This window comes from Dendrobates tinctorius, unplaced genomic scaffold (assembly GCF_039654945.1).
Source record: "Dendrobates tinctorius isolate UK_male_01 unplaced genomic scaffold, ASM3965494v1 ptg000171l, whole genome shotgun sequence".
Classification (NCBI taxonomy): Eukaryota; Metazoa; Chordata; class Amphibia; order Anura; family Dendrobatidae; genus Dendrobates; species Dendrobates tinctorius.
In genome coordinates, this window is record NW_027361838.1 from 13990622 (window position 1) to 14013767 (window position 23146).

The 23146-nt window shown below is 42.0% G+C and overlaps 1 protein-coding gene across 5 annotated transcripts in view; it reads right to left on the bottom strand.

The window, feature by feature from the left end:
* Positions 1–23146, bottom strand: part of DLGAP1 (DLG associated protein 1) — a 966059-nt gene that overhangs the window by 436053 nt on the left and 506860 nt on the right. For all 5 annotated transcript variants that reach the window (XM_073550898.1, XM_073550896.1, XM_073550899.1 and 2 more), the window contains one exon: positions 3175–3389. In XM_073550898.1, the coding sequence (XP_073406999.1) occupies positions 3175–3389 (215 nt within the window). The remainder of the gene's footprint in view (positions 1–3174; positions 3390–23146) is intronic.

The following is a 23146-nucleotide window of genomic DNA, read 5'->3' on the forward strand; positions in this document are numbered from 1 at the left end:
TGCAGCTTTACTCATATTCCATTGGCTGGGATGTCTCTGGCTGAAAAGCTCTTACTGACAGCGACCTCGCCTTTTGTTCATTACTTTAATTAGCTTGTTACTTTTCCAGTTGTAAAGCACTGCAGAATATTTAGTGTTTGTTGATTAAAGAATCATTTTACTACTTATTTCAGAATTTAGGCCGGTTGAATTGGTCAACAAACAAGAGATGGAGACTGCTGACAAAATTAAAGTCTCTCCCCCTTGTATCCTAGAAAAATACCAAAATACACCCACATAGCTTCAAACTGCAGAAAATAAAGGGAAGATAGAGATCCATTATAAAACTACATTAAAAGGAACTTATAGGAAGCTTTTACCTGCTGTAATGCAGCAGTGTCCACGCTGTGCAGTGATGAGGCAGTAACCCAAGCAAGTTCAAAACAAAACGTGTTTAAGGTCCAAAACTCACACAGTGCTCAGCACACTGTATCCTCCGGGAAAAACACAAAACAGTCCTGGGCCGCTTGTCGTGAGCGACAGCACTGCCGCGTATGCAGGGGGAGCCAGACCCTTTGGCTCTGCTTGGCCCTGTGTTGCCTCACACAGGGAGTGCTCTGCAGACCAACTGCTCTGTCTGCTTGCAGGCCAAAACTGACACACCCAAAACCCTCTTGTAGGGTTTTTTTTCCCTTCCTCCAGACTCTGTGGCCATGGGCCACTTATGAGATCTGGGCTGGAGGAAACGGACAGGCCCCACTACCTTCCTGCAATCCGTTTCAAATATAAAAGCCCATTCCTGAACAATTCCTTGGTCACATAACTTGACCAAGTTCACACTCACTTTTATTCTGCCTTGTGACTCACAGGCAACTTGCTGTGAGCACAAAGCACTCCAGCAGATCTAATACGCTTCTGAGCGCATCCTGGGGGACACATAGAGACCCTCACATATGACACAGGTCACTGCCTCACTCTACCTACCCTCAAACCATTAATATAATTGTGTAACTCTTTAAAACATAAGCCAGCCGATCCTTTTATGACCCTATATGAGTGAGAAATTGTTATTTGGTAGATGTTTCTGGAAGGGCATTGGAGTCGGTCAATGCACTTCTAGCTTTTCAGACTCAAGCTGCTTTTCCTACCTAAAATCACCCTCCCTTGGTTGATTGATAGGTCAGTGGCCATATTCCAGAGCAAACAACCTGTGAATCAGACAAGTGAGGGTGCTGCCACTTTAGGAACATAGCGGAGGCTGAATAGTTAGAAGAACATTGTCACACCCCAACGCACTTCCAGACACAACTTCAAAATGTGATTTCTCACTGCTGGAGCAGAGCTTTTGGGTCATAAAAAGTGAATGGCTAGCTTATCTTTTAAAGTTCTAAACAGTCCTATAAATGATTTTATATGGGTAAAGTTTCTAATAGGTTCCCTTTAAGAAATTCAATCCAAGTTCTGTTTTTGGGTTATACATCATAAAAAGTATCAACAAAGAACCATATCTCAACTATTAAGTGAAAATTAAGGACCAAAAGAGTTTTAGCAAAAAAAGTAAATTTTATTACATAATAATTAAAAACACCAACAGAGCATCAATGCTAAGGCAGGCAGTAATAGACATAAATAGATGACATCTAGAGAAAAAATCCAAGTGGAAAGAATAATAATAGAGAGCATTGCTCCCTCAAGATACTCAATAGTAAGTCACATCCAAATGATATAAATATGATCTAGAATGCCTCGTTCATCAATCTGCCATATATATGTAGTAGAGATAATAGAAACTATTTCTTTTGCCGAGGATTAATCTCAATGAATTCACTAAAATATTAATTCTAAGCTAAGGCAAGAATACAGAGCCAATATTGTATAGTGTATATAACGCCGTAAACAGTTTTCACCGCACGGACAATGGATTTCAAAAGGCTGCACCAGTCACGTGAACTCGCATACAGTGGCAAGAGTTAAAAATGAATACAAGTGATTGCCACACTGTAAGCCGGCAAAAAAATTTTTTCCACTGTGATGTTCAAAAAGAACAACATAAGCAAACAGTTAGTTGCTCAGCAGAGTAAACCACATGTTAATGCAAATAAGACTGGGCGCAATTTGAAAAGAAAGTACAAGTAGTAGCCTCAGCAAATACTGACAAAAATGAGCCCATTGAGATGACCAAACTAGGGCAAACGCAAACTATTGTCTACTATGCAGAGAAATAACCTATTAATGCAAGTTAAACCGGATGACAATTAAGGAATAGGGTAACGTAACACTTACATTAAAGTGATTATGTGCTGCCGCTGCCTGCCGCCTCTACACGCGTTGCGCCTTGGCTTCCTCTTTTCAAATTGCTCCCAGTCTTATTTGCATTAACATGTGGTTTACTCTGCTGAGCAACTAACTGTTTGCTTATGTTGTTCTTTTTGAACATCACAGTGGAAAAAATTTTTTTGCCGGCTTACAGTGTGGCAATCACTTGTATTCATTTTTAACTCTTGCCACTGTATGCGAGTTCACGTGACTGGTGCAGCCTTTTGAAATCCATTCTCCGTGCGGTGAAAACTGTTTACGGCGTTATATACACTATACAATATTGGCTCTGTATTCTTGCCTTAGCTTAGAATTAATATTTTAGTGAATTCATTGAGATTAATCCTCGGCAAAAGAAATAGTTTCTATTATCTCTACTACATAAATATGGCAGATTGATGAACGAGGCATTCTAGATCATATTTATATCATTTGGATGTGACTTACTATTGAGTATCTTGAGGGAGCAATGCTCTCTATTATTATTCTTTCCACTTGGATTTTTTCTCTAGATGTCATCTATTTATGTCTATTACTGCCTGCCTTAGCATTGATGCTCTGTTGGTGTTTTTAATTATTATGTAATAAAATTTACTTTTTTTGCTAAAACTCTTTTGGTCCTTAATTTTCACTTAATAGTTGAGATATGGTTCTTTGTTGATATATACTACTTTCTGAGTTATGCTATCACTTGTTTCCCATTAACAGGGGATTTTTTTGGTATTTATCATAAAAAGTATGAAGGGTTTAAAATAAACTTCTTACATAATCAATATCCAAATTTTAAGGTTTTCTTGCCAACTGCAGTGTGTTAAAGTGAGGGACATATCATGTCCCACAGGACATACCTTAAAATGAAGACTAAAAATACTGTCTTACTTGAGAGTAGTGAGTTCTGTGAGTGATGGCTGAGTAGCCTTAAGGTAGCTCTCTCTTCGTGCTGCAATCTTTGGAGATGGCTTTGGGCTGTTTGTGTCGGAGTCTCCACTGTCATCATCTCCCATGGCTTTGATGTAGCTGCCACTGCGCATTCGTCGACATGGAATCTCCTCTTTGCTCTTGGGGGTATACCCACTCCATTCATCTTGCGGAACCTAAAAATAAAGGATAAAGAAGATTATAATGACTTCACATGAAATCTACCTGCATAAAATAATAACTAAATGCCAAACTAACAATAACTATAAAAAAAATGATGCATTTAAGTAAATAATTTTCACACAAAGTTTTTTACTTTTAATTTAGAATGGACCTGAGATTGTATAAAATTCCTCATTGCTTGTAGAGAATACAATGCCAATTACATTTTTTAATTTTCATCCATATGTTATATTTTTTTAGAATGTATGCCAGTGGAAAATTTATATTGTTATGCTTGCCATAAATAATGAATGCATAAACAAAACATCACATTTTTAGCATGTAGAAATAAATGGTGCTGTATAGACAATTCTTATTTCTTCCTGCAGAATCATCCTGTTGCTGACTGGCCAGTGGGGTACCGCAGGGGTCAGTGTTGGGACCTATACTCTTCAATACATTTATTAATGTTCTGGTAGAAGGTTTACACAGTAAAAAATCGATATTTACGCAGATGATACAAAACTATGTAAAGAAGTCAATACAAGAGATGATAGTATTCTGCTACAGATGGATCTGGATAGGTTGGAAACCTGGGCCGAAAGGTGGCAGATGCGGTTTAACAATGATAAATGTAAGGTTATACACACGGGAAGAAGGAATCAATATCATCATTACACACTGAACAGGAAACCACTGGGTAAATCTGACATGGAAAAGGACTTGGAGATCCTAGTTAATGATAAACTTACTTTACTTGGAGCTACCTGTTATGAATGAGTCACCGCAGGAGGAAAAAACAAAAATACAAGCTAAGTCCAGAAAACCGGAGAGGCTGGTAGCTAGCAGATTGCAGACCCCTGATCCTATTCACAACAACTATCAGTAGCCGTGGGGTGTTCTTATGGTGGTCCTAGACACCTCGTTCACAGCCGGAGAACTAAATAAATCTAAAGAAAGAAAGGGGAAATCTAAACTGCCCCAGAGCAGACCCCAAAGCAATAGACAGCCCCCAACATGTATTGACGGTGAAAACAGATGAAAACACAAACACAGACAGAAAGACAGTCTGAGCAAACGATGGGGCCCTCACTAACTAGATAGGACAGGAAAGAAAAGCAACTGTCTGCAATCACGCAAAATCCCTACCAAAAATAAAGTCCAACACGTCTGATAGAAAAGGCCCTGAAGTCACTAGACTTCAAAATCACTATATCAGCACTCAGGTATATTCTGAAAACAGAGCAAAGAGATCAACTGATCAGAGACAAAAATGGAGTTCAGCCAGTCCCAACCAGGGCTGGCTGAACACAAACACTAAGTAAACAGACAAAATCTCATGGAACAATAGCAGAGCAAAAACTTAGCTTTAGTAGACAGGACTAAACTGGAGGCCAGAGCTCAGAGCAGAGAGGATCACCAGCAACCCAGCAGGGCATCGGCGGCCTTATATCCACTCAGAGATTCCGGATGTCAAATCACACTCCACCTGTTCAGATGACATGTTTTTCCCATCCAAATAAATTTCACTACCTCCTTTCACCAGCAGAGGAAGTTCATCGGACATCAAAGGTGAAGGAGAAAATGAGCTCATAACAGTACCTCCCCCTTGAGGAGGGGTCACCGAACCCTCATCCACGCCACCAGGGTGATCAGGATGGGCCCGATGAAAAGCACAAACCAATCTTTCGGCATGAATATCGGATGCAGAGACCCAAGAATTATCCTCCTGGCCATAACCCTTCCACTTAACCAAATACTGGAGTCTCCGTCTAGCCAGACGAGAATCCAGTATCTTCTCAACCTCATATTCCACATTACCTTCAACCAATACAGGGTCAGGAGGTGCCACCACAGGAACTACTGGCTCAACAAACCTCTTTAACAGAGACTTATGAAACACGTTATGGATCTTGAATGTAACAGGAAGAGCCAATCGAAAAGAGACCGGATAAAGAATCTCCAAAATCTTGTAAGGTCCAATAAATCTAGGTTTAAACTTTGGAGAAGCCACCTTCATAGAGATATTCTTTGATGACAACCAAACGATATCACTCACCTTAAACCGGGGACCAATGGTCCTATGCCGGTTGGAAAACCGCTGGACCTTTTCCTGGGAGAGAGACAACTTATCCACCACTTGGTCCCAGATCTGGTGCATTCTCTCCACCACAGTGTCAACACCTGGGCAGGAAGAAGACTCCACCTGCCCTGAAGAGAATCGAGGATGAAACCCAAAGTTACAAAAAAAAGGTGACATCAAAGTGGCAGAACTAGCTCTATTATTTAAAGCAAATTCGGCCAAGGGCAAAAATGAAACCCATTCATCCTGATCAGCAGAAATAAAACATCTCAAATAAGACTCCAAAGTCTGGTTTGTTCTCTTCGTCTGCCCATTGGTCTGAGGGTGAAACTCAGAGGAGAAGGACAACTGAATTCCCAGCTTGGAACAAAAAGTCTTCCAAAATCTAGAAACAAACTGAACTCCTCTGTCAGACACAATGTTCTCAGGAATCCCATGCAAGTGAACCACCTGTTGCAAAAACAAGGGCACCAACTCTGAGGAAGATGGCAACTTAGGGAGTGGTACAAGATGGAGCATCTTAGAGAATCTATCACAAATCACCCAAATAACAGTCATTCTCTGAGAGACAGGCATATCAGAAATAAAATCCATTGAAATATGGGTCCATGGCCTCCTGGGCACCGGCAAAGGCATCAACAACCCACTAGAGCGAGAACAAGGTTTAGACCGGGAGCAAGTCCCACAGGACTGCACAAAATTCCTGACATCACGAGACAAGGTGGGCCACCAAAAAGACCGACTTACCAAATCTCTAGTACCAAAAATACCTGGATGACCAGCCAATGCGGAGCAATGAACTTCAGACATTACTCTCTTCCTCCACTGGTCAGGAACATACAATTTTCCAATGGGACAACGCTCAGGTTTGTCCTCCTGAAATTCTTCCAGAGCACGTCTCAAATCGTGCGAGATGGAGAAAGAACTACCCCCTCACCTAAGATGGTAGCAGGCTTGGTCACAATAGGAGAATCAGAAAAGAAACTCCTAGACAGGGCGTCTGCCTTGACATTCTTAGTGCCCGGAAGAAAAGAGACCACAAAATCAAAACGTGTGAAAAACAAGGCCCACCTAGCCTGTCTAGGATTCAAGCGTTTGGCCGACTCAAGGTAAATCAAATTCTTGTGGTCAGTAAGGACCACAACTTGATGTTTAGCTCCCTCCAACCAATGTCTCCACTCCTCAAATGCCCATTTCATGGCTAGCAGTTCCTGATTCCCCACATCATAGTTGCATTCGGATGGGGAGAAATTTCGGGAAAAGAAAGCACAGGGATTCATTTTAGATGTTACCGGATCTTTTTGGGACAAAACAGCTCCTGCACCAATCTCAGAAGCGTCCACCTCTACCTGAAACGGGTGTGAGACATCAGGTTGCCGTAAAACCGGAGCAGAAGTGAACCTCCGCTTCAGCTCCTGAAAGGAAGAAACAGCCTCTGGAGACCAATTCAGCACATCAGCACTCTTCTTAGTCAAATCAGTCAATGGTTTGGCAATACCAGAAAAATTAGCTATAAATTTACGATAAAAATTAGCAAAACCCAAAAACTTCTGGAGGGCCTTCAAAGAAGTGGGCTGAACCCAATCATAAATGGCCTGTACCTTGGCCGGGTCCATTTCAATAGTTGACGGAGACAAAATAAATCCCAAAAATGAAATCCTCTGTACACCAAAAAGGCATTTCGATCCCTTAACATACAGGGAATTCTCCCTCAAAATCCGGAACACAGTCCGAACATGTTCCACATGAGAGTCCCAATCCCTGGAAAAGATCAAAATATCATCCAGATAGATGATCAAAAATGTATCCACAAAGTCCCGGAAAATATCATTCATGAAGCACTGGAAGACAGAAGGGGCATTAGTGAGCCCAAAAGGCATCACCAGGTACTCAAAATGTCACTCCGGAGTATTAAACGCCGTCTTCCATTCATCCCCATGCTTAATGCGAATAAGATTATACGCCCCCTGAGGTCAAGCTTGGTAAACCAGCAAGCACCTTTAACTCTGGAGAATAGATCAGAAATCAGGGGTAACGGATACTGATATTTAACAGTAATTTTGTTGAGGGAACGATAGTCAATACAAGGCCTTAATGAATCATCTTTCTTGGCAACGAAAAAAAAAAAAAAACAGCACCCAAGGGTGAAGAGGATGGTCTAATATGACCCTTCTCCAATGACTCCTTAATATAAGATCGCATAGCCTCGTGCTCGGGTACAGATAAATTGAAAAGTCGACCCTTGGGAAATTTACACCCAGGGCTCAACTCAATTGCACAGCCATAACTCCTATGAGGAGGCAAAGACGCAGACTTATTCTCACTAAATACATCATAAAAATCAGCCAAATAGTCAGGAACATCATGCGACTGGGGAGAGGTGGAGAAAACAGGAGCGTCACCAAGAGCACACCGACAACCCCAACTCACCACAGACACAGATTTCCAATCCAAAACTGGATTATGGATTTGCAACCAGGGAAATCCCAGAACAATGGCATCATGCAAATTATGCAACACCAAAAATCTGCAATTTTCTTGATGGTCTGGGGCGACCCGCATTACCACCTGGGTCCAAAACTGAGGTTTATTCTTCGCCAAAGGAGTAGCATCAATACCCCTCAAAGGGATAGGCGTCCGCAGAGGTGTCATAGGAAACCCTCAACGTTTAGCAAAATCCAAGTCCATCAGGTTCAGAGCCGCTCCCGAAACCACAAAAGCCTTAGCGGAAAATGTGGACAGGGAGCAGATCAGAGTAATTGCCAGAAGAAACTTAGGTTGAACACCACTCACAGCAAATGTGTGTGCAAAAGTTTCTCTCTTTAGGGCAGACAGAAATCATATGAGAGGCATCTCCACAGAAAAAACACAGCTTATTACGCCTTCTGAACTCCTGACGTTGCGCCCTAGACAAAACTCTATCACATTGCATAGGTTCAGACATTTGTTCAACAGGTGGCAACATTTCTCGTGTACTTTTACGTTCACATAAACGCCGATCAACCTGAATGGCTAATGACATAGAATCGTCAAGACCAGAGGGAACAGGAAATCCCACCATAGTATCTTTTATGGTTTCTGACAAACCCTTCCGAAAGAGAGCTGCCAAGGCACCAGCATTCCAGGTAGTAAGGACTGCCCACTTTTGGAATTTTTGACAGTATAACTGCAGAATCCTGACCCTGGCTCAATGCCAACAGGGCTTTCTCAGCTTGATCAATAGCATTAGGTTCATCATACAACAACCCCAAGGCTTGAAAAAAATGCGTCCACATTAGTTAGAATAGGATCATCAGGTGTCAAAGAAAACGCCCAATCCTGGGGATCGCCGCGCAGCAAAGAGATGAGAAATTTAACCTGCTGCGCAGAGCTCCCCGATGAGTTAGGCTTCAAGGCAAGAAATAATTTACAATTATTCTTAAAATTCAAAAATTTAGACCGATCCCCAAAAAACACATCAGGAGTAGGAATCTTTGGTTCAGCAGCATGTGAATGAGCAAGATAGGCGGAAATTCCCCGCACTTCAGCAGCCAGCTGCTCCACACGATCAGACAATTGCTTAATCTCCATTAAGAAAATTCCTCCTACGGCCCCAGAGAAAAAGAGGAAAAAATATACATTAAAAAAAAAATTCTGACACCTTTTTTTTTTCTTTTTTTTACAATTCTTTCCTGCTATTGAGTACCCTAGAATCTGCGGTATGGCTGGTGATTCTGTTATGAATGAGTCACCGGAGGAGGAAAAAACAAAAATACAAGCTAAGTCCAGAAAACCGGAGAGGTTGGTAGCTAGCGGATTGCAGACCCCTGATCCTATTCACAACAACTAACAGTAGCCTTGGGGTGTTCCTACGGTGGTCCTAGACACCTCGTTCACAGCCAGAGAACTAAATAAATCTAAAGAAAGAAAGGGGAAATCTAAACTGCCCCAGAGCAGACCCCAAAGCAATAGACAGCCCCCAACATGTATTGATGGTGAAAACAGATGAAAACACAAACACAGACAGAAAGACAGGCTGAGCAAACGATGGGGCCCTCACTAGCTAGATAGGACAGGAAAGAAAAGCAACTGTCTGCAATCACGCAAAAACCCTGCCAAAAATAAAGTCCAACACGTCTGATAGAAAAGGCCCTGAAGTCACTAGACTTCAAAATCACTATATCAGCACTCAGGTATATTCTGAAAACAGAGCAAAGAGATCAACTGATCAGAGACAAAAATGGAGTTCAGCCAGTCCCAATCAGGGCTGGGTGAACACAAACACTAAGTAAACCAGACAAAATCTCATGGAACAATAGCAGAGCAAAAACTTAGCTTTAGTAGACAGGACTAAACTGGAGGCCAGAGCTCAGAGCAGAGAGGCTCACCAGCAACCCAGCAGGACGTCGGCGGCCTTATATCCACTCAGAGATTCCAGATGTCCAATCACACTCCAACTGTTCAGATGAAAGGTTTTTCCCATCCAAATCAATTTCACTACCTCCTTTCACCAGCAGAGGGAGTTCATCGGATATCAAAGGTGAAGGAGAAAATGAGCTCATAGCAGCTACCAGTGCCAGGCAACGGATGCCAAGTCAAACAGGATCATGGGGTGCATTAAAAGTGGTTATGATACACATGATGAGAGCATTATACTGCCTCTGTACAAATCCCTGGTTAGACCGCACATGGAGTACTGTGTACAATTTTGGGCACCGGTGCTCAGGAAGGATATAATGGAACTAGAGCGAGTACAAAGAAGGGCAACAAAATTAATAAAGGGGATGGGGGAACTACAATACCCAGAGAGATTAGCAAAATTAGGATTACTTAGTCTAGAAAAAAGATGACTGAGGGCCATTTTGGATCCAACTTTATTTTTTTCAATGGGAAGAGCAACTTGTGACACATCAAACTTATTGAGAATTTCACAAGAAAAACAATGGTGTGCTTGGTTTTAATGTAACTTTATTCTTTCTTTAGTTATCTACAAGTTTATGACCACTAATAAAATATGTTCAAAGTGCTGCCCATTGTGTTGGATTGTTAATGCAACCCTCTTCTCCCACTCTTGACACACTGATAGCAACACCACAGAAGAAATATACAAATTTTCACAAATGGGGCCTGAAAAAACATGGCACTTCCCAACCAACGCATACACCAAACAGATCAAGGAAGCATAATGCCATTAAATTCAAATTGCTTTATTGAAACACATACAATAGACATAAACATGATAAAAGGAGATAGATATATCAGTGGATATCACAGGTACTAGTGTGCTTTGCGTGTACAAGTGTACACAAAAAATGATACACCAAAACTAAAGTCATGGCAAAGTGCACCAATATGAAAAATTGGGGATATGCAAAACATATGCATTCATGGGCAAAAGACTATAGTTGCCTGCAAAGATAATGCCGACTTAATTAAAATACTGGAGGCATCCGATATTACATAACAATGTAATGAACATTGCAAGAATATATGCCTGGCATGAAAAAGTTCACAGCGGATAGTGGTCAGATTCAATGCATGACAATCCTATAATAGTTTAGACAAAAAAACTAAAGAAGATAGTCAAAAGGCATGACCTGTAATATGGCCAAAAACACTACATATCTATGAAATATGTCATCAGTAATAGTATTAAGCCGCTATATATACTCCAACACACCATGCAACCATACTCACCCACCTCCCAGGACGAAGCTAAGGCGAAACGCGCGTCGGGGACTGCGGTATCACAGGTCATATGTGCTTTTCATCTTAGGGGGTTGCTTCATTTTTAACATGGAGGCATATGCCATAGACACACTTGTGTTATGTATTGCACCTATGTGATGGCATAATACCGTGGGTATATATTACCTTTTGCCCCTGACCCAGATAATGCTTTATACTATTACTGACGACATATTTCATAGATATGTAGTGTTTTTGGCCATATTACAGGTCATGCCTTTTGACTATCTTCTTTAGATTTTTTGTCTAAACTATTATAGGATTGTCATGCATTGAATCTGACCACTATCCGCTGTGAACTTTTTCATGCCGGGCATATATTCTTGCAATGTTCATTACATTGTTATGTAATATCGGATGCCTCCAGTATTTTAATTAAGTCGGCATTATCTTTGCAGGCAACTATAGTCTTTTGCCCATGAATGCATATGTTTTGCATATCCCCAATTTATCATATTGGTGCACTTTGCCATGACTTTAGTTTTGGTGTATCATTTTTTGTGTACACTTGTACACGAAAAGCACACTAGTACCTGTGATATCCACTGATATATCTAGCTCCTTTTATCATGTTTTTGTCTATTGTATGTGTTTCAATAAAGCAATTTGTATTTTATGGCATTATGCTTCCTTGATCTGTTTGGTGTATGCATTGGTTGGGAAGTGCCATGTTTTTTCAGGCCCCATTTGTGAAAATTTGTATATTTATTGGCCTCTGTATTTTGTTACAGTGTTGTGTGGCCGTTATGGATACTAAAGCTAGAGATCAATGCTGGTTAACTTCTATAGATACTGTTTTTAACGGAGATGGTATATCTGGTGGTTCTGCAGAGAGCGGGCAAAGATCAGACCTCAAGAGTTCCATTAAGATTTTGTTAAAGAAAAGAACTAGGATGTGGTGGATTAAGGCATCATTAGAGAACTATCTGGCGAAAAATCTTATACCGCGTGGCCTAAGAGTTAGAATTATGTCATCATATCCTGTGGAAGATTCCACCTTTCGCACAAGATGGGAGGAGGCTTGCAACTTATGCTCAAGATCCCTCATAGAATTACTTATTGGTAATAATAAAAAAAGTCTGGATAAAACAGACTCAGAGATTGAGCAGATTCGGATCAAATTACTTGAGAAATTATCTGGATCAGAGGTGGAGGCCTTTAACAAGGAAATTGATGCCCAACTAAATATATGGGAAAAAGAAGTAAAAGATGTTAAGGCCAAGAAGTTTCAAAGGGATCTCAATGACTCCAAAAACGGTCAGGTGTATAGGTGGCAAACCAACACCAGGGGAAGCTTGGAGACTTCTAGGTCATCCTCGATATCCTCCATCTCCTCTAGAGAGGATGAACACAGATCCAGCTATCGGGTCTATAATTTAAGAAAAAATACTAATAAGAGAAGAAATGAACATTACAGAAAGAGAGATAAGAGGATGGATATGTCGACCTCCTCTAGACTCCAGGTAATTAATCTGTCGGAGTTCCAATTAACTCAATCACAGATGGAAGTCTTGAGTTTAGGTCTTTCTTTCTCACCCACGGCTCCATTTAACTGTTTTACAGCAGTAAAAGACCTCCACCTATTTGCACGAAAATTAATACTTAAAAAAAATAAGAGCACTAATGGGGACATATGGAGCCCTAAAGAAATGGATGCCATTGCCATCTTAGAGGAACTTAATGAAGAGTATGAAGGACCTGCTAATAAGGGTAAGTTCAAACCTCCGGTCCCAAAAAAATTTCCCCCTCTTAATCTATACTCAAATGTTGAAATCTTTGTAAGATTGGTTACTGATGAATTTGAAAAAATTTCGAGACATGTCTCACATGGTAACCTTTCGTTTGCTCAGAGGGAAGCTCTTAAAGAACTCAGTAAGATGAAAGAGGTGGTGATAAAGCCCGCCGACAAAGGGGGGAATGTGGTGGTATGGCCTGTATTGGCATATGAGAGAGAGGCATTTAGGCAATTGAGGGATGGGAGATGTTATCAGAAAATGACCTTCCATCCCACCATAGCATACCAACAGGAAATTAAAGCTATTTTGGAACATGCTTTTGTAGATGGGCTGATCAATCGAGAGCTTAGAGACAACCTCATACCTGAATTCCCCAAGGTGGCGTGTATATATTTTATACCAAAAGTTCATAAAAACTGTACTACCCCACCTGGACGACCGATAGTGTCGGGTAATGGGAGTTTATGTGAAATTGTGTCTAAGAACTTGGACTCCCATTTAAAGCCACTAGTCTCTGACCTGCCATCCTATGTGAAAGACACTAGTGATGTCCTTCGTAAAATCGAGGGCATCCCATTTGAAGATGATATGTGGCTCGTTAGCCTTGATGTCGAGTCCCTATGCACATCCATCCAACATCAGGATGGTATACGGGCTACTCAGACTTACCTTATGATGGCGGATCATGATGAGAGGTTTGTTAATTTTCTGGTGACATTATTAAAATTTGCCCTTGAACATAATTACTTTATGTTCAAGGAAGCCATCTACTTGCAAAAACAAGGTACGGCTATGGGGGCAGCGTTTGCCCCCTCATATGCCAACTTATTTTTGGGCATGTGGGAAAGGGACATTTTTTTCACTCGCCCAGTTGCCTCTATTGAGAAGGTCCTGTTCTGGGCCCGCTATATAGATGACATACTTTTGATTTGGCAGGGAACAGAGCAGGACCTTCTCACCTTCCTCAATATACTTAATGATAACGCCATTAATGTCAGGCTTACGTGCAAGCACAGCTGGTCTGACATAGACTTTTTGGATATTAAAATCTTCAAGGGACCAGATGGTTTTCTACACACTGACATGTTTCGGAAAGAAACAGCGGTAAATTCCATTCTACATGCCACTTCCTCACATCCCAAATCATTAGTGGAAGGGATTCCAACAGGCCAATTTCTTAGGGCAAAACGCATCTGTTCGAGTGAGGAAACGTACCAGGGGCAAGTAGAGGACCTTACATCTAGGTTCAGGTCTAGAGGTTACTCCAGACGCAGTATCCACAGAGGAATGAGGAAAGCCAATCAGGCGAAGCGAGTAGATCTACTTGTTCCTAAACATAGACCCATAGAAGTACCAAAAGTAAGATTTATCTCTTCGTTCAATGATAAGTGGCATGAAATGAAACAGGCCTTAGACAAATATTGGCCGATTCTTATGACCGATAGAACTTTGGTAAAATATGTCCCCAAACATCCCTCCATTACATACAGGAGGTCCAGTAACCTACGAGACAAGTTAGTGCATAGTTATCATATGGGTCAAAGACCTGAGAAAGCATTTGGGTCTAAGGGTCCTAAGTGGGGATTTTTCCCGTGCAAAGAATGCATTGCATGTCCCAACATGAAACAGGCCTCCTCTTTCAAATCTAGTGACGGTGGCACAACATACAATATCACGCAGCATATCACTAGTAACTCCATCGGTGTAGTTTATTATGCTGTATGTCCATGTGAAAAAATCTATGTCGGCATGACCTCCAGGCCTTTAAAGACTAGAGTAAGGGAACACTATAGAGATATTAGGAACGCCTCTGAAACTGAGGATAACACAACTCTCAAGTCAGTTCCGAGACATTTCAAATTGTTCCATGAGAGCAACCCCAAATTATTTAAGGTCTGCGGAATTGACAAGGTTCATATTGATCACCGTGGTGGAAACTGGAGAAAAATATTGGCTCAGAAAGAGGCGGAGTGGATATAAAAGTTAGGCACGGTTCAACCGAGGGGACTCAATGAGGTTCTGAGCTTTGCCCCATTTCTGTAGGATGCCATAGGTATATGGTGCAGGTTTGTTTTTTATGTTTTTAACTTTTTTATTCTCAGTTTCATTTTTTAGTTTATCATTCTCGTATCACATTGTCGTGTGGTGTACATGGATATTGGGCTGTGATGGCGTTTCAAGTCCACTGTTGGTGAAGTCGTCACAAGCCACCCTATATTGGAGGATATCCGAAAAAGTAATTGATCCATACCCAGGAGAAATCAAGAGGGAATCTGACCATCGTGGGGTCTGCTTTTCAGGACTGCTGCATGTCTACACTGTGGAGTACTTTTTTGCATATATTGGAGGATATCCGAAAAGTAATTGATCCGTACCCAGGAGAAATCCAGAGGGAATTTGACCACCGTGGGGTCTGCTTTTCAGGACTGCTGCATGTCTACACTGTGGAGTATTTTTTTATATATTTTTTTGCATTGAGGATGCATATACTAGCATTATGTACATGTTCTTGGATCTGTATAATGTTTCTGTTGGAGTTTTATCCCTTTAATCCTGACATATTATGCACTAAGAGGTCTGCGATGTACTGTAGATAGGTAGATATTCTAGTGGTAATGATATATCATATGTTTTGAATGAGGAGTGATTATGCAGTGACAAGGATTTATTTCCATATGGTTTTCTTCTGCACTAGGTTGTAGTATCATTTTAGTCACCTGAGGATTAAAGGAACACAATGTCATGATCACGTGTGTCAGGACGCAGATGTTTCCGCAAGGCGAACCCATGTGACACACGTGACCCTGGATACACCGCCTCCAGTGTGGCGCATTTAAATAATAAAACGTGCAGGTGGATACGCCGCCTCCACCTGGCGAATTTGGGAATTACACGTTATACATAAAATCTGGAAACCCCGCCTCCAGTAAGGCGCATTTAAATAATAAAGGGGAAACCTGGGAAACTTTAACAATGGTGGGCCCTGCGATAGGGAATGGGGAAATGGAGACCTCCTGCACTCCCCTGAGCCAGTGTCCCTACACTCCTCACATTCCCTAAACAGGCTCCGCACCTGTCGCCGCACGCGTACCTTAACGCCCTTGCTCGCCCTGAGCCTAAACCCTCACTAGGGAATAGGTCGGTGCGGAGACTAATCCCACCACTGCACTAACAACACACATGAGGAAAGAGACAATACAGGGAAAACACCACTTATCTTTGCTCTGTTGCGTGCGCTCCCAGCAACAGAGCCCTCCACCTGAGTGCATCTTCTCCTCTACCTGGATCCATCACCATAACAGGATCCTTCACCTTAGTGCAGCCTTGGAGCAGAGTCCACAACCAGTTGCAGCTGCTTAGTACCAGAGTCCCAAGGAAGTGTTCAGCTTCTGCCACGAAGTCGAGCATGCTTGAGTCCAGCTCAGCGGCCAAGTCCCACATGGTGAGTGCCAGTCTCCATAGTCGCCACTCCACCAGCCCATGCAGACACTTCCCGCTGACACCATCACTGCGACCCCACCACGCCATGCAAGCCCTTCGTCCAGACACCATAGCTGCAACACGTCCCCCCTGGCTAAGCTGCGCAGGACTACTCACCAGCTCCATCCTTCCTCCAGGCTCTCCAACTCAGAGTGAAACACAAACTCACAATATCACTGGCAGTGATTGCACACCCCTAGCACACCTTTATAGGGTGTCACACCTGATCCATAATTAAGTGCACAAAAACCTAAAGTGCAATACTGCTAACCACCACCGGGGACAGTCAAGACACCTTGGAACTTTCCAAAGTAAAAAAAGTTCACCCAGTGCAATTTAAAACTGTCAGATCATGACACACTCCATGCTGTTATGCTACTTGTGTAGTTGGTGATTTACACTAAGTTTATTTGAGACCCTTATTTTTCATTATAAATGTCATTATAACATATTAAATTTATTAAATAAGGGTCACCTGGGCTTGTTCCCTACATCTCATTACATTGTTAGACTTGTTAGACACATTCTGTATACTTCAAAGGAGAAACTCTGGATGTATGGATTTTTGAACTTAGTTTGGTAGGACGCTATTTATGCCCATCATGTAGTTATAAATGATGCGTCTGAGTAGAATAACCCTTGGATATTACATCACACTGCTGTATATTGTCATCCTCGTGCATCCCCCAGTGCACCGTGCACACTCTGTGTGGAAACGTCTGTCAGATGGGTTAGGCACCTCCTCTCTGCCCTGACACGTCGGGCGGAGGAGTGGCTTGCCGATCTGCAGCGCTATCCTGCAGCGTGGTGCGTCGCCTTGGCGACGCGTTCTCCCTGGCTTCATTCAGCTGTCTCCACCTCATTATGTGTATGATGGGGAGTGGTTGTGCGGCCGGGAGACGCGCGCCATGATGACGTCACACGCCGGGCACCGGGCGAATTCACAGGTGTGAGCATTTTGCAATTAAGCCGCTATATATACTCCAACACACCATGCAACCATACTCACCCACCTCCCAGGACGAAGCTAAGGCGAAACGCGCATCAGGGACTGCGGTATCACAGGTCATATGTGCTTTTCATCTTAGGGGGTTGCTTCATTTTTAACGAGGAGGCATATGCCATAGACACACTTGTGTTATGTATTGCACCTATGTGATGGCATAATACCGTGGGTATATATTACCTTTTGCCCCTGACCCAGATAATGCTTTATACTATTACTGACGACATATTTCATAGATATGTAGTTTTTTTGGCCATATTACAGGTCATGCCTTTTGACTATCTTCTTTAGGTTTTTTGTCTAAACTATTATAGGATTGTCATGCATTGAATCTGACCACTATCCGCTGTGAACTTTTTCATGCATATATTCTTGCAATGTTCATTACATTGTTATGTAATATCGGATGCCTCCAGTATTTTAATTAATTCGGCATTATCTTTGCAGGCAACTATAATCTTTTGCCCATGAATGTGTATGTTTTGCATATCCCCAATTTTTCATATTGGTGCACTTTGCCATGACTTTAGGTTTGGTGTATCATTTTTTGTGTACACTTGTACACGAAAAGCACACTAGTACCTGTGATATCCACTGATATATCTATCTCCTTTTATCATGATTATGTCTATTGTATGTGTTTCAATAAAGCAATTTGTATTTTATGGCATTAAGCTTCCTTGATCTGTTTAGTGTAACCACAGAAGAAATGCTAGTCTAAGGGGGTCAGACTCCTTGTAGAAATGCATGGACCTGACACCCATAATGAGGTGGTGCACCATTTTGGTGGAAAAACTTGTAAATAACTCATGAAAGAATAAAGTTATGTTAAAACCAAGCACACCATTGTTTCTCTTGTGAAATTCTCAATAAGTTTGATGAGTCACATGACCCTCTTCCCATTGAAAAAATAAAGTTGGATCCAAAATGGCCGACTTCAAAATGGCCACCATGGTCACCACCCATCTTGAAAAGTTTCCCCCCTCCCCTATTCTAATGTGACACAAACAGGAAGTTGATATCACCAAACTTTCCCATTTTATTTAGGTGTATCCATATAATGGCCCACCCTGTATTGTGAGGGCCATGAAAGGAGAGTCATACTGTGTCGAACTGACTTTTTGGGCACAAATAAATGACTGAGAGAAATTAAGTAATTTCCTTAGCAGAAAATAGAAATTGCTGCAGTGTGCTTAGTTCGTCACAGTATTTTTACTGTCTTTTAACCCCTTTACCCCAAAGGGTGGTTTGCACGTTAATGACCGGGCCAATTTTTACAATTCCAACCACTGTGCCTTTATGAGGTAATAACTCTGGAACGCTTCCATGGATCCCGGTGATTCTGACATTGTTTTCTCATGACATATTGTACTTCATGTTAGTGGTAAAATTTCATTGATGTACCATGCGTTTATTTGTGAAAGAAAACCAGAAATTTGGTGAAAATTTTGAAAATTTCGCAATTTTCCAACTTTGAATTTTTATGCCCTTAAATCACAGAGATATGACACACAAAAAACTTAATAAGTAACATTTCCCACATGTTTACTTTACATCAGCACAATTTGGAAACCAAAATTTTTTTTTGTTAGGAAGTTATAAGGGTTGACCAGCGATATTTCATTTTTACAACACCATTTTATTTTTAGGGACCACATCACATTTGAAGTCACTTTGAGGGGTCTATATGATAGAAAATACCCCAAAGTGACACCATTCTAAAAACTGCACCCCTCAAGGTGCTCAAAACCACATTCAAGAAGTTTATTAACCCTTCAAAAAAATGAACATTTAACTTTTTTTCACAAAAAAATTACTTCAGGTCCAATTTTTTTTATTTCACCAAGGGTAACAAGAGAAATTGGACTGCAAACCTTATTGTGCAATTTGTCCTGAGTACGCTGATACCTGATATGTGGGGGGAACCACTGTTTCGCGCATGGCAGAGCTCAGAAGGAAAGGAGCGCCATTTGACTTTTTCAACGCAAAATTGGCTGGAATTCAGATCGGACGCCATGTCATGTTTGGAGAGCCCCTGATGTGCCTAAGCAGTGGAAACCCCCCATAAGTGACCCCATTTTGTAGACCCCCCCAAGGAACTTTTTCAGATATGTGATGAGAACTTTGAATCCCCACGGGCTTCACAGAAGTTTATAACGTACAGCGGTACAATTAAAAAATCATATTTTTTCCACAAAAATGATCTTTTTACCCCCAATTTTTATTTTCCCAAGGGTAAAAGGACCCCAAAAGTTATTGTGCAATTTGTCCTGAGTACGATGATACCCCACATGTGGGGGTAAACCACTATTTGCGTGCATGGCAGTGCTCGGAAGGGAAGCAGCACCATTTGACTTTTTTGGCTGGAATTGAGATCGGACGCCATGTCGCATTTGGAAAGCCCCTGATGTGCCAAAACAGTGGCAACCCCCCACAAGTGACCCCATTTTGGAAGCTAGACCCCCCAAGGAACTTATCTAGATATGTGTTGAGAACTTTGAACCCCCAAGGGCTTCACGGAAGTTTATAACGTGCAGTCATAAATTTAAAAAATCATATTTTTTCCACAAAAATGATCTTTTCACCCCAATTTTTATTTTCTCAAGGGTAACAGGACCCCAAAAGTTATTGAGCAATTTGTCCTGAGTATGCTGATACCCCACATGTGGGGGTAAACCACTATTTGGGCGCATGGCAGAGCTCGGAAGGGAAGCAGCACCATTTGACTTTTTTGGCTGGAATTGAGATCGGACGCCATGCCAACTTTGGAAAGCCCCTGATGTGCCTAAACAGTGGAAATCCCCCACAAATGACACCATTTTGGAAACTAGACTTTCCAATTTTTTTATTTTCCCAAGGGTAAAAGGAGAAATTGGACCCCGAAAGTTGTTGTCCAATTTGTCCTGAGTACGCTGATATCCCATATGTGGGAGAAAACTACTGTATGGGCACACGTCAGGGCTCGGAAAGGAAGTAGTGATGTTTTGGAATGTAGACTTTGATGGAATGGTCTGCGGGAGTCATGTTGCCTTTGGAGAGTCCCTCATGTGCCTAAACTATGGAAACCCCCATAAGTGACCCCATTTTGGAAACTATACCCCCAAAGGAACTTATCTAGATGTGTGGTGAGCACTTTGAACCCCCAAGTGCTTCACAGAAGTTTATAATGCCCGGTCGTGAAAATAAAAAAATCATATTTTTTCCACAAACATATTTTAGTCCCCAATTTTTTATTTTCCCAAGGGTAGCAGTAGAAATTGGACCCCAAAAGTTGTTGTCCAATTTGTCCTGAGTAAGCCGATATCCCATATATGGGAGAAAACTACTGTATGGGCACACGTCGGGGCTCAGAAAGGAAGTAATGACGTTTTGGAATGCAGACTTTGATGGAATGGTCTGCGGGTGTCATGTCACGTTTGTAGAGCCTCTGATGTGCCTAAACTGTTGAAATCCCCCACAAGTGACCCCATTTTGGAAACTATTCACCCCAAGGAACTTATCTAGATGTGTGGTGAGCACTTTGAACCCCCAAGTGCTTCACAGAAGTTTATAACGTAGAGCCATAAAAATAAAAAAATCATATTTTTTGCACAAAAATGATTTTTTGCCCCCAATTTTTTATTTTCCCAAGGGTAACAGGAGAACTTGGACCCCAAAAGTGTTGTGCAATTTGTCCTGAGTAGGCTGATACCCCATATGTGGGGGTAAATGTGACGTCCATCTGCGAGTCTGGGCTGCAGTAAGACAGCACCCTGAGCAACCCCGATACCCTTCACTCCTATACAGGGATCTGGACTTACAGCAGAGCCCAGGAGGTAGCTGTCTGAATAAGAGCAGCGGACCAGAACAGGACGGTCGCCAGAAAGGGGTTAAAAAACGGGACCAAAAGCGTAGTCAGGAATCCAAGTCTAAACCAGGCGCGCAGCAGAGGTACAAAAACAGCAGACAGTAGCAGAGTCAAATCCAGGCCAAGGTCAGAGTCATAAACCGAGAGGGAGGCAGAGGTACAAAATCGTTAGGCAGTCGCAGCGTCAAAAACCAGGCCAAGGTCAGAGTCGTAAACCAGGAGGGCGGCAGAGGTACAAAATACTCAGGCAGGAGCAGAGTCAGAAATCCAGGCAAAGGTCAGAATCAAAAATAGCAAATAACAAACTAGCACACTGGGGAAACCAAGACTATATCTGGCGGCCTGCAAGACAGGCTCCAAGGTATTTGAAGGATCAGGCTATCCCTCACAGGTTCACAGTCTGATGATGTCATTTGGACCGCCCCCAGGACCAGGCCAGATGGTGATGCACCAACCCTTTCATGACTGACAGAGGAGCTGAGCCTGCGCCCACTAGATGCCTGCGCAGGAGCCCCTTCTCTGTCACCACCACCCACGGGGAAACCACGGCACCTCCTAGTGGCCGAGGCAGGAACAGCCGTCCCCGAGTCTGACGGCGACGTGACCGCCCGGCGCCTCCCAGTGGTTGAGACCGGAACAGCAGTCCCTGTATTTGACGTCAACGTGACAGTCTGGCGCCTCCCAGTGGCTGAGGCAGGAACAGCAGTCCCTGTATCTGATGGCGACATGACAGTCCGGTGCCTCCCAGTGGCCGAGGCAGGAACAGCAGTCCCTGTGTCTGATGGCGACGTGACAGTAAACCATTGTTTGAGCGCATGGTAGAGCTTGGAAGGGAAGGAGCACCATTTGGCTTTTTCAACGCAGAATTGGATGGAATTGAGATCAGACACCATGTTGCGTTTGGCAAGCACCTGATGTGCCTAAACAGTGGAAACCCCCAATTCTAACTCCAACCCTAACCCCAACACACCCCTAACCCTAATCTCAGCCCTAACCCTAGCCCTAACCCTCGCCCTAACCCTAGCCCTAACTCTAAACCTAGCCCTAACAGTAATGGGAAAATGGAAATAAATACATTTTTTTTAAGTTTTATTATTATTCCCTAACTAAGGGAGTGATAAAGGGGGATTTGATTTACTATTTATAGCGGGTTTTTATATTTGGCAGCGGTCATATGCTAAAAGATGCTTTTTATTGTAAAAATAGTTTTTGCATCACCACATTTAGAGAGCTACAATTTTTCCATATTTTGACCCACCAAGTCATGTGAGGTCTTATTTTTTGCGGGATGAGTTGACGTTTTTACTGGTACCAATTTGGGCACGTGACAATTTTTGATCGCTTTTTATTCTGATTTTTGGGACGCAGAATGAACAAAACCCAGCATTTCATGAACTTCTTTTGGGGGGTGCGTTTACACCGTTCCACGTCCGGTAAAATTGATAAAGTGGTTTTATTCTCTCGGGTCAGTACGATTACATCGATACCTCATTTTTTTTAATGTTTTGGTGCTTTTATGCAATGAAAACAATTTTATATAAAAAATAATTATTTTTGCATCGCTTTATTCTGCGAGCTATAACTTTTTAATTTTTTTGCTGATGACACTGTGTCATGGCTTTTTTTTTGCGGGACAAGATGACGTTTTCAGTGGTACCATGGTTATTTATATTCGTCTTTTTGATTGCGCGTTATTGCACTTTTTGTCCGGCAGTATGATGATAAAACATTGTTTTTTGCTTTGTTTTTTGTTTTTATTTTTTAAGGGGATCACTAAAAGGGGACAGTTTTATAGGGCGGGTCATTACAGACACGGCAATACTAAATATGTGTACTTTTATTGCTTTTTTTATTTCTAAAAAATGAATTTATTAGGGAATATTTTTTTATTA